Below are 12415 nucleotides of genomic sequence, written 5' to 3' on the forward strand. Positions count from 1 at the left end.
TGGACAGACGCCCAGATCCAGGACCCCACAGGGTGACTGCCACCCCCACCAAGCCATGCTGTCACCCAGTGCCAAGGACCACTGGCTGAGCCCCGCAGTGACGCTGTTTATTGTAGGGGCTACAAAACAGCAGAGGCAGCTACATCTGCCCAGGGCCCTGCACAGAGGGGGCCTGACAGCCCAGAGGCTGAGGGGCTGCACTAGGGGGGTGGGGTGAGGCAGGGGGGTCCATGAGGCACCCCATGGAGAGGGTTTGGGTTGGGGGATGTCACCTGGAAATCCCATCTCAGCTTTGCTGGAGACTCCTCCGGGCAGATGGGGACAACTTGATCACCCAAGTGGGAACCTAGGGGTGCCTGGGTGCGAGTGCTAAAGATTATTTAATTAATTAATACAATTAATAATTATAAGGCACAAGAAGATGATGTCCATGGTGCGTCATGTGCTGCTGGACATTTTGACAGGCCACCTTCCCACACCCGAAAGCAAAGGTGCCAGCAAGAGCCAGGGGTCAGCTGCGTTAGATGAAGCGTTGTCAGTAACGAGTTCACTTTGAAGGCTTGAAAATACTGAAGGATGGATGGATGGATGGATCCACTCATCCGTCCCAGACTGGCTCATTTACCTTGCTCCTTAAAATCCTGCCAGCTGTTGATCTTAAACTCCTGGGGATGCTCCAGTAGATGAGATTGAGGGGAATTTTGATTTAGAGTTTGAAAATTAAACGCTGTCCTTACCCGGGCTCAGAGGAGGCTGAGCCAGGCTCTGCTCCCATGGGAATTCAAGGCTGGGAGTAGGATTAATACTGGTGCTGTGTGACGGAGGGGCAGAGCTGGGAACAGTTGTGCTGTCCCAGACCTGTGCTTTGCTCTGAGCTGTTCGTTATCCTCATCGAATGCTGGGAAAAAAATACATCTATGCCTGTTGGTGGCAAGAAATCAAGTCTGGATGGTGCCCAGCATGGTGGCCCACCAGTGTGGCATCCCTGGTGACTCTGGGCTGGTATCATGGGGTTGTCCCATGGATGCAACTCTGCATCCAGACGGGTGGGATGGGAAGCAGCTCCCAAGGGACTCACACTCCAGCCAAGTGCTGAATCTCAGTGCATCCTCGCAGGGATGGCAGGTGTTGCCACCCCTCCATGGATCCCTCAGACCCCAAATCTTTTTTTCCCCCTCTTGGCCTTTTTCTGCTCATTTTTGTCAGGCCAACACTGACATCAAGTGGCTGCTGGGATCCCTTGCACGCCTGGGCCGTATCCTGCCTCTGCCTGTGCTGGGAGCAGCCCAGCGTCACCCACACAGCCTCATCCTGCCTAGATAGTGGCCCGGAGCTGAGCGGGGTCAGGAGCCGTGGCCAGTGGTGCCAGACATCAGCCCGACTGGATCTCCATCACCCTTCGCCAGGCAGGTAGGATGTGGCCAGCTGTGCTCCCTCATCCCCCCGCCGCCTGTCCCCAGCCAGGCCATTGCCTGTGTCCTACTCCTGTCCCCAGCATGCCCAGCCACGGCAGTCGATATCCCAGCAGGGTCGAGCCGAGTGCGCTGACGGCATTGCTGAGCAGGGAGCATCGGCAGCATCCCTCACCCACGGGGTGCTAGTGGGGACCCCCCTGGCCACAGCATCCCCATTGTGCAGCTCTGACCTGCCGGTGGCAAAGTCACGGTGACAAGTGAGCAGCAAGATTGCGGTGGCTCTGCCACTGCCCTGGCCCTGGGGACACTGGTCCCTGACACCCTGCCGACAGCGTGGACTTTGTGCTGAGTGTGGGAGTGGTGGTGGTGACGCATCTGTCAGTGCTGGCGGGGCCCCAGATCGCCTGCCAGACCTGGCCTCGGACAGCAGGTAACAGCGGGGTGACACCCCCTCCATGGGGGGATGCTGTGACATGGGGGTCCCCAGGGAGGATGGGTCCCCCAGCAGCGCCACAGATTCCCAGGTCTGCACTCAGCTCTGGGAGGAGATCGCGGTGTTATTCCTGTTTTAAAGCAGGGAAAACTGCTGCATGGCAGTGTGTGGGTGCCAGAGCAGCTGCACAGTCCCACTTTTGGGGATAAAAGCTGGAAAACCCCATATTCCCTCTGAACTGCCAGGCTCAGGGCCCCAGTGGAGTTTTGCAACACTCTGGCTTCCCTGAACATGGAGCTGAGCCCACCTGGGGAAGCCCAAAGCCCAGGGTGGGTTTCGGGGACGGTGATAGCTCCTGTGGGATATTGGCTGCAGGTGGAGCTGGGATTAGGGGAGCAGGTGTGGGTGCTCAGCCCCCCTCTGGGAACCCACCCACTCGGTGGGGAAGGAGGTGGAGGTGTGTTGGGGCTGGGCTGCCGGTGGATTTATCTCCCCAGAGGCTTGGAGGGCTGGATGTGTGTGGGGGCATGATGTGATGCGTGAGGCTGAGCTCTCTGCAGTGTGATGAGGTGCATCAGATCTCCGCAGCTATCCCCCTGGGGATTTCTCTGGCTGAGACCCCTGTGTTACTGACCCATGACTCTGTGTGGTCCCAAACAGAGGGGTTTGGGGAAGGCCTTGGTGATGATGTTGTTGTTTATCTCCCGAAGTCCGGAAACACTCTGCTGGGAAGGAAAGGGAGGGGAGAGCCACGGCTCTTCCTGGCACTGGAGCGGGAGGGATGCCCCTCTGTGCCCAGAGTCAGACCTGACATGCCCCGCACGTGTGGTCTCAGCAGTCCTTGACCCCCAGCATTGCCTCTTCCTTCCCCCTCCAGCTCCATTGTGGCTCCATAGTGACCAGAAAGGATCAGGGACCGCCTGGTGGCCTGGGACAGGACCAGATGGTGACAGGTCAGTGCTGTGGCTCTTGGGTTGGGGTTTGGGCGCTGCTGCCTGGCACCCTTGGGTGTCATTGCCCTGTCCTCCCAACATTCACGTGGATGGAGCGGGGAGGGTGTGTGCATAAGGAAGCAGGTCCTTTGACCTAGAAATCTGGCTTTTCCTGGGGATTTCCTGGTAGGGCTTGAGGAAAAAAGCATTGGATTTGAGTCCAGGGCACTACTGGAAGGAGGTTGTCCCCCTCTGAGAAGGGGCCTCCCTTTAAAACTGGGTTTGGCCCCTTGCTGGGTCTGTCTGAGTCCGCCTCGATGGACTTGGGCAGGGTGGGGAGTGCAGGGGGAGGTGGAGAGATGCTGGCAGTCTCGCATGGCAGGGAGAAGGTGCGGGGCTCTGGGGATCAGCTGGAGCAGACACTGGGACATCGCCCGTCTCAGCACCCCTGCCTGAGCACAGAGCTGCCAGGAGCTTCAGGGCCACATCCAGCACCTGTCCTGACTGTGCCAGTGCCCAGTGAGGAGCTGGTGGCACCACCATGTCCCAGGCAGAAGGTATGGCTGAGCCCTTGGTCTGTCCTGGGGGGGGCACAGGCTTTGCAGGGGGAACCCCAGTGCTGGTGTGACCCCCCCGCCCCCAGGTCAGCACTGATCTCCACCCCATCCTGTTTGATGGCCCCATTTTGCTTGGATTTTTGATCCGAAAAGCACCTTTCCTCCCAAACCTTGATTTGCAGGGTGCTGGGCTGCTCCAGGAGCTTCTGTGGCAGCAGTCCCTGTTGTCCCTGTGTTCCCCCCCCATGTCCCATCTGCACCAGGTGGGGAGGGTGGGTGCACCTGGATGCAGTGTATATGTGGGGGGTGTGGGGAGATGGGCAGAAATAAGCACTGGAGGGGGGGTACAGGCAGCCGGTCCCCGAAGCATGAGGGATCCATGCATGGACCACCCTGCTCCATCCCTCCCAGGAGGTGAGGAGACCTTTGAATGCTGCGATGTGGTCGTCAACAGCCAGGAGAAGGTTTCAGACATGTACATGCAGCTGGAGAAGCTGGGGGAGTAAGTGGGGGCCCCGCATCCGCGCTGCTTGAGGATGCTCTGGGGCTGTCCCTGCACAGCCCTGGGTGGGATGCAGGGTGCTGCTGATGGCTTCTCCACCCTTCATCCTCTCTCTGTCCCAGGGGAAAATTTGGGATGGTGTACCGGCTACAGGAAAAAGCCACTGGCAAAATCCGGGCTGGGAAATATATCCGGACACGGACAGCTAAAGAGAAGCGGGCAGCTTTGGCAGAGGTGGAGCTCATGAACCTGCTGCACCACCCGTGCCTCGTGCAGTGCCTTGCTGCCTTCCAGGGCCCCACCGAGCTGGTGATGGTGATGGAGTAGTGAGTGGGGGGGGGCAGAGTCAAGTTTGGGGGTGGTGGGGACAGTGCTGGGCTCTGCCAAGGAGAGCACTGAAGGCGGGGAGGGGTCCCTGTGCTGTGGGATGCTGGCACGGGGCATAGGCTGTATAGGGAACCTGCAGACCCTGGAGGTATGGGTGGTGAGATGCTCCCAGATGCTGAGTCTGGGCTCCCTAGTGGGACTTCTCCTGGGTGCTGATGGACCCCAGCAGGGACCCCAGCACCTCGTCCTCCCCCAGCATGGCAGGTGGGGAGCTCTTTGAGCGCATCGTGGATGATGACTTCGAGCACACGGAGCCCAGCAGTGCCCAGTACATGCAGCAGATCCTGGAGGGGCTGCAGTTCATGCATGGCCAGGCTGTTGTCCACCTCGACCTCAAACCGGAGAACATTCTCTGTGTCAGCCCTGGCAGCCACTGGCTCAAGATCATCGACTTTGGCTTGGCACGGAAGCTGGGTGAGCCAGAATGGGGGTGTTGGGGTACCAGGGCAGGGACTGTCACCAGCACAGGGACCTGATCTGGCCAGGCCTATCAGCAAGGAGCTTGGCATCCTCCTGCCTGCATCTCTGGGACAGGCAGCCCTGTGGCACCAGATTGGGGCCCTTCCCGGTGACCATAAGATGCTCTGGGGAAACCTGCGTGTCCCCAGCCCTGCCTTTGAGGTGGAAACCCCCTCCAACACCCCTGTTCCTGTGGGTGCCCAGCTCCCAGAGATGCTCTAGGAGACCACAGACCTGTGATGGGTCCTGGGGGGCGGCAGCTCCACCCGGAAGCAGGGGCTCATCCGCGTGGCACATGCTGGTGTGCCGCTGGGGCCCCGGCGAGATCCCAGCCGGACACCTCCCCCATGCATCTTCTCTGCAGCTCCAGACACCCCCGTGAAGGTGTTGCACGGCACCCCTGAGTTCATGGCTCCAGAAGTGGTCACCTTTGAGCCTGTGGGCTTCTCCACAGACATGTGGAGTGTTGGCGTCATCTGCTACATCCTGTGAGTGGCCTTCTGGGAACAGCAGGTCGGGCTGGAGGGGGCTGAGCTGTCACTGATGTCCTTGTGCCACCTCTCCAGGCTGAGTGGGGAGTCCCCCTTCCAGGGGGACAACGACATGGAGACACTGAGCAACGTCACAGCTGCCCAGTGGGACTTTGAGGAGGAGACCTTCTCGGAGATCTCCCAGCAAGCCAAGGACTTCATTAGCCAGCTGCTGCAGAAGGACCCCCGGTAGGACCTAGGGGTAGCTGTGGGGTGCTGAGCTGCCCTGGGTTTTGGGGTGCCAAGGGGATGGGCAGGGGAAAGCACTGAATGCGGCTGGTGGAGGGGATGCTAATGGTGCTGTGCCAGCAGCCAAGGGTCTGATGGTGGAGCAGACCCCCCATGACTGCCCTATCTGCTCCCAGCTGCCGCCTCTCCAGCGTGCAGGCTCTGCTGCACCCCTGGCTGCAGCAGCCCCAGCCCAACAGCACGAAGGCATTGTCAAAGGAGAGGATCAAGCAGTTCCTGACGCGTCGAAAGTGGCAGGTACCTGGGGGAATGGTGAGAATGTGGGGATGGGGGGTTGGCTCTGATGGGGCTCAGTGCTCATTCTCTTCTCTCCAGAAAACAGGCAAAGCCCTGCTGGCCCTCAACAGGTTGATGCTGCTGTCCCAGAGCCCGGAGAGGAAAGAGTCTGGGGCTCAGGATGAGGAAGGTGATGGCCCCTGAAGCACCATCCCCAACACACCCCATCAACCCATTCTCTCTGCTTTGCCATCCCCAACTTGTACTCCTGGGCATCTTCCCCCAACCCTTGCTCCAACCTGCCCTGGTGCCACTGAATGCTCAGATATGTCCCCACTCTGGGCCAGCTTCAGTGCCCTGAGGTTCTCAATATCCTCATCCCCAAGGGGTAACCTCTGATGCAGCCTTGGAAGGGCACATCCCGCTCTGCAGGGCTGGGAACTGTGTGTGATCTGGATCTCTGGGATCCAGCGCTGATCCCTTTGGACTCTGGCCCACTGGTGCCAAGTGGGTTCCTCCAGCAGAGGAGGGAGGTTGGACTTGTTCAGTTCCTCACTGCTCTCTCTGTCCATCTGCTCACAGACACAGGCTGCAGCCGAGCAGAGGACCAAGCCTCCGGGTCTCTGCCCCAACAAATTCCCAGCTTCTCGGAACTGCTGACAGACCGAGGGGAGGAGGAGGAAGGTGGGAGTGCTGCAGCCGCAAGGGAGGTGGAGTGTCAGCATGGCCGTGCCAAGCCTGTCCTGGACCACCTAGAATAGGTGGGGAGAGAGGGGCAGGGAGTGATGGGGATGAAGCCGCCTCCAGAAGCTCACATGATGACCTGGCTAGCTCGGGGCAGCCCCAGACCCCAGGGATCCTCTCCAATGGGTGGGCTCTGGGGTCCCACGGTGTCCCCATGCTGGTGTGGGGACAGCCACGCTTGCCTCCAGCAAGGAACCAGTGCTTCTGTCTGCTTGAGCCTGAGCTGGCACCAATAAAGCACCGAGGATCTCTGCACTCCACGTGCTGCTCCTTTTTCCCTCAGAAATTCCTGCGAGGGGTGAGCAAGAGCTGCCCGAGCTGTGTCTGCATTTTGGGGGCTGGCACCAGGTTCTCCACCAACCTGGGCCACCACCCTTGTCTTCTCCAGGGGAGATGCTGGCCCTGGGGCCAGGGACTTGGTGGGAATGGCTCTAGCAGCAGTTCTTGGTGTCCCTGGTTCAGAAGAGCGTTCCCTCGTCATCGCGGGGCGGTGGTGTGATGTCCTGAGCCCACAGGCAGGAGGAGCCCTGGGGACTCTGGTCTCTCCATTTCTGGTCCAGCAGGGCTGGAAGGAGCCCAGAAACTGCTGTTTGACTCCCAACCTACCCCCGAGGAGGGGGGTTGGGCAGAAACCAGTGTTGGGGAGCCCCTCTCCTTCCACAAGAAGTGCACAGCCCTGCCCCTGTGGAAGGGGAAATCCCAGGCACCAATACGTACTGGGGGATGCCCAGCTGGGACGAAGCTTGGCCTGGGGGTCTGGGTGGATGCCAGGTTGACCATGAACCAGGGCCGTGCCCTTGCTGCAAAAGGGTGAGCAGTGTCACAGTGGGCTGCACCAGAGCCCAGGTGTGGGGAGGTGGTCCTTCCCTGTGCTCAGCAGTGGTGAAGCCACACCTGAGGGACTGTGTCATGTTCTGGGTTCCCCAGTGCATAAGACATGGACACACTGGAGAGGGTTCAGCGAAGGGTGATGGAGGGACTGGAGCACCTCACCTATGGGGAAAGGCTGAGGGAGCTGGGACTGCAGTCAAGAGAAGAGAGGGCTCAGAGGGGATCTCATAGATAGACACAAACACCTGAAGGGAGGGTGCAGAGGGGATGGAGCCAGGCTCTCGGTGGTGCCCAGAGGCCATGGGCACCAACTGAGCCACAGGAGATTCCATCAGAACCTCAGGAAACATGGAGCATTGGCACAGGCTGCCCAGGGAGGTTGCGTGATCTCCATCCTTGGGATATTAAAATACTGTCCAGGCACGGTCCTTGACAACTTGCTCTGGATGGCCCCTGTGGGAGCAGGGGGATGGACCGGATGACCTCCAGAGGTTCTTCCTAGCCTCAGCTGTCCTGTGACTCTGTGAAAACCCAGCTCCTGTTGAAGCTGGGCTGGGGGCTGCTCTCCAGCATGTGCTGACCACCAGAGGACTGGCGAAGGTGCCCTGGCTGCAGTGGTCCAGCCGCATGGCCTCTGCCAGGACGCAGCTGTACCCGATAACACGCAGCTGAGGCATAGCTCTGACCTTTACTCCTCCTCTCCCTCCACTCCTGCTGGGCAACGCCACCAGGAGGGAGGGGGAAAGTGTTATTTTTATTAAACAGAACCAAATCCACCCACTCTCACAACCGTGATGTGGACACACATCAGAGCTCTGGCTGGCGGCACTCATGGGAATGAATGAAAGGGACACCAACAATTAGAGCTGCTGCCAGACCAGCGATGACAAATCCGCTTTTGAATAGTTTGCTGAAGGCTCTAGGAAGCTGATGGCCACCACAGCAGGAGGTTTCTATATCAGGATTTGGCATCCTGCTGCCTCATGAGATGGTAGAGCAACCGGAGTGCCTGTGGTCTCGTCATTGGGGGACTTGGTGGCTCTTCTCTGCTCTTCTCTTGGGCTCACAGGGAGGGATGCTGTCACCTTCCTGTCCCATTACTGTGGCACCAACTCTCCAGCTGACAAGGCTTTATCAGTGCCCAGGCCTGACTTGAATTTTTGTGGCAAAGCCTGTTCCTGTTAATAATGTGTATGGCTGATGGCTGCTTCTGGGTACATCTGACCATGGGAGGCAGGAGATGGCTGTGGTGTGGCAGAGCTGGGACATGCTCTGCTTGGGACTTGCTGGTCTCTCCCCTTGTTGGCAACAGTAGGTGCAACTTAAGAAGGAACTTTAGAAGCTGGTGCATGGTGCTCCAGCCAAAGAATGGGGAGCCCTTCTGGGCACCCTCAGTGATGGCGAGGCCACCTTGATATTTTCATTGCTTGGTGTGCTGTAGGTCATTTTTAGAGGTGGGCAGCTCTAAGCAGTTGAAGGGGTGAGGGCCATGGCAGCAAGCCTCTGTCGGGTGCAGCAGATGCATCTCTGTGACCGCTCCACCTTCCTGGGTGCCCCTGCGTAGTGGGTGTGAGGCTCTGCCAGTGTAACCCCACAATACCGAGGACAAGGGGTCATCACCGAGGTTAAGTTGGCCTGTGCCTTGTGTCAAAACCACTTCCTTAAAGAAAAAAAGGTGAGTCATTGCCATGGGAGACTACCTTCCAAAGGGAATAGCGTGCCCAGCACGCCGACTGGACCCACTTCTCAGGGAAGCCTGCTGCCTCCCCGAGTCTGGGTTGAAGATGCCAAGAGCAAGCTCGCTTTGCTGGGTGTGGAGCAAAACAGTGGCGAAGGCTGAGGTACTTCATGTTGTCTTTGCCTCAGTAGTAAGACCAGTTGTTCCTGGGGTACTCAGCCCCCTGAGCTGGAGGACAGGGGAGCAGAATGAAGCCCCCGCAATCCCAGGGAAATGCTGGGTGACCTGCTGCACCACGTAGGCACGCACAAGTCCATGGGGCTGGATGGGACCCACCAGAGGGTACCAAGCGGGCTGGTGAAAGAGCTCACTGAACTGCTTCCCATCTTTTATCAGCAGCCCTGGCAAACTGGGGATGACCTGGGGGTGCTGGCTGGTGGCTGGCCGAACGTGAGCCAGCAGTGTGCCTGGCTGGCCAAGAAGGCCAACAGCATCCTGGCTTGCACCAGCAGCAGTGTGGCCAGCAGGGAGGTGCTGAGGTGTGTCCAGAGATGGGCGATGGAGCCGGGGAAGGGGCTGGGGCACCAGTCTGATGGGGGGCGGCTGGGGGAGCTGGGGGTGTTCAGCCCGGAGAGGAGGGGGCTCAGCGGGGACCTGATCGCTCCCTACAGCTGCCTGGCAGGGGGCTGCAGGCAGGGGGGGCCGGTCTCTGCTCCCAGGTAACAAGGGACAGGACAAGAGGGAGCAGCCTCAGGTTGTGCCAGGGGAGGTTTAGATTGGGTGTCGGGAAAAATTTCTTCACCAAAAGGGTGGCCAAGCACCGGAACCAGCTGCCCAGGGAGGTGGTGGGGACACCATCCCTGCGGGTCTTTAAAAACCACATAGACGTGGTGCTTGGGGACACGGTTTAGTGATGGACTTGGCTGTGCTGGGTTAACGGTCAGACTTGATGAGTTGGTCTCTTCCAAGCTAAACAATTCTGTAGGATCCATCCATGGCTCTTCAATGGCTGGGTGGGACATCTCCTGACAGAGCTCACCTGCTTCTTGTTCCTCCATGTTTTCCGCAGAGGAAGTGGATTCACTGCTCAGAGTTGGAAGAGAAACTCCTTAGAAGCAAATAAAAAAACCAAAATATTCCACGTTCTATTCACAGCATTTGTTTTCCTTTCCCAGAGTAACAGAGAGAGGCTGAGGAACCCTTTCCCCTCTACCGCTCTTCTCTTGATGTTCACATGCATCACATCCCAATTTTTACCCATTATCTATTCCATGTTTTCCTCTTTACACAGTCTCTGAACTCACATGCATCCCTTGGGAGCCAAGCTGAATGCCTTCAAGCTGCGGATGATAAGCAAACACCAAGTTACGTGTAATCAATCCCTTGATGAGCTATTTACCATGTGACATTAGCAAAATATTTCTGGTTGGGAGTTCTGTTTATCTTCATCTGTTTTCCAAACTCCTTGCAGCCCTGAAAATCCATATCCCAGGACTCCAGATGAGACCTTTTTCTCTATGATCCTGTATTTTGTGCTGTAAAGACTGATTTGCCTACAGAAGAAGCTGATTTACCAACAGAAGGCACATGTGTTCTTCTCCTTCCACTGCTTCCCATGGCTTAATACAGTAAAACGTACACTGGAGAAAGCAATGGGAAAATGCAAAGTGAAGTTATACCTGGAGCTCATTAAAGCCACTGAGAAATTCAGCAGCAAGCCCTGAAAATAGAAAACCCATCTCAGCATTTCAGAGGCAGAGGAATTAAGATTTTGATCCTTCCATCAAGAAAGATGTGGGCTGACCCTCACTTCAGCCACACAGCTTCAGGGTAGGTACTGAAATCATCAGGAATCCTCTGCCAAGGCAAGAGGGATGCCCTTGGGGCGCCTCGAGAAGCGGTTCCCTGCCTGTCCCAGGTACCCCTAGGTCCAGCTCCTTGGTGGTACCTGAGTGGGGGGGTCAGCTTTTCAAACACCTTCAAGCTTCTGGAGCTTAGTACTTCAGTGCCAAGTTATCATGATAATCTTGGGTTTATTCTGGGCTGCATGATCTAGATTTAGGAATGCTTATTTGGATGAGGGAATACTGCCTGGGTAACTCCAACATCAAGAAATAGCGGGGTTTTCGTGGACCTGCAAATTCAGGGGAAAAAAACCCCTGAGGAGTACTGTGTCCTGCTTGAGTGCTTTCCAGTGAATTGAAATTAATTAAGAAAACAGACCTAAGTCTGGAGTCAACTTTAATGTAAAAAAATAATTAGCCCTGGGCTATTGAAGATGATTATTTGAACACATAATTTCCAGATTTTTTTTTTAACAACTTTAATAGCAGGGAGCAAATAGACACCCCGTAATTTGAATTATCAGATAAAAGCCTTCATGTATTGCAAGTCAAACACCGGAGAAGTGGTGAAAGGGGAGAAGACACGAGAGCACGAGGACTCGGTAGCGACAGATGCAAAGGCAGTTGAATGAAGAGAGAAGCTGTGAGTGATGAAGGAGCATCAGCGATGTCTGGGCTGTGATGCTCTCGTCTCAGCAAAGCTCCTCAAGCCAGGCGGGTGTCCTTGCTTCCCAAAGGGCACGGCCAGGTCCCAGCCAGGCTCCAAGAGGTCAGGATGCTCTTTGTGGTCACAGGAGCTCAACAACCATCACCCCAAGGTGCAGCACTTGGGATGGGTTGTGCAGGGCTGGCCCAAGAGCAGAGCAGGTCAGAGCCATGAAGTTCCCTCACCCAGGGACCATGGGCGCAGCAGCTGGGCCACCAGTGCTGGTGGCACCTGGGTCTCTGGGATTGAGATGAGGGGTGAGCAGGATGCTCCCCAGTCTTGTCCTCCAGGTACTGCTTCTGCCAGGACTACCACATCCAACCTGCACCAAGGACCTCCAGCACCCCGAAATCCAGGGCTGGGGACCCACTTTGGAGCTCGATTCCATGCCCACCGGGATCAGAACAACGCCAAATCCCTGGTGAAACACGTCCTCATGCAAAGGGGGCCACAGCCCTGTCCTTCCCAGTGCACCGCCCCTATTTCATGCCCTGCTTTCACAGCCTTCATCCCACCATCACAGCCCTCCCCATGTCCAGGAGATGGTACTGTTGGCCTTGTCCCTGCTTCTTTTGGGGTTGGAGAGCCAAGGTTGTCCCTCCCGCCAGCCCTGTCCTGCACAGGCCTGCCTGCTGCTCTGATCCTGCTTGCCCTTGGCATGGGACATCCCACCCCAAGTCAGGATGGGACCTTTGAGATCAACGCCTGGGACGTGTCCTAGTGTCCCACCTCCCACCAGGCTTTGTCCACACCAGGTCTCCTGTGTGGGGGTCTCCACTCCTACCCTGCAGCCCCAGCTGGTATCCCAACCCTGGTGCTTCCCATCAGGAAAAGCCCTTGTGCCCTTTCCAGCTCTGTGTCACCAGCATGAGTACAGGCGCTCAAACAGCACCTGGGTTTCACCCCGACATGCAGGCAGGACCCTCGGGGGG

The 12415-nt window shown here is 57.4% G+C and overlaps 1 protein-coding gene across 3 annotated transcripts; it reads left to right on the plus strand.

The window, feature by feature from the left end:
* The first annotated feature begins 1374 nt into the window (after positions 1-1374).
* LOC130160288 (myosin light chain kinase, smooth muscle-like) lies at positions 1375-6679 on the plus strand. 3 transcript variants are annotated; one of them, XM_056362661.1, is made up of 11 exons: positions 1375-1845; positions 2726-2801; positions 3163-3337; positions 3749-3839; positions 3962-4165; positions 4423-4640; positions 5050-5173; positions 5252-5404; positions 5581-5701; positions 5780-5870; positions 6263-6679. In XM_056362661.1, exons 3-11 carry the CDS (start codon positions 3322-3324, stop codon positions 6439-6441), a joined length of 1197 nt encoding a protein of 398 aa, XP_056218636.1. In that variant the 5' UTR covers positions 1375-1845; positions 2726-2801; positions 3163-3321; the 3' UTR covers positions 6442-6679. The 3 variants fall into 3 exon arrangements, with proteins under 3 accessions (XP_056218636.1, XP_056218635.1, XP_056218637.1); XM_056362660.1 differs by lacking the exon at positions 1375-1845 and having other exon boundaries at positions 2624-2801; XM_056362662.1 differs by lacking the exon at positions 1375-1845 and having other exon boundaries at positions 2624-2801; positions 3224-3337.
* Positions 6680-12415: the final 5736 nt, after the last annotated feature.

The sequence above is a fragment of the Falco biarmicus genome, chromosome 17, assembly GCF_023638135.1.
Source record: "Falco biarmicus isolate bFalBia1 chromosome 17, bFalBia1.pri, whole genome shotgun sequence".
Taxonomy (NCBI): Eukaryota; Metazoa; Chordata; class Aves; order Falconiformes; family Falconidae; genus Falco; species Falco biarmicus.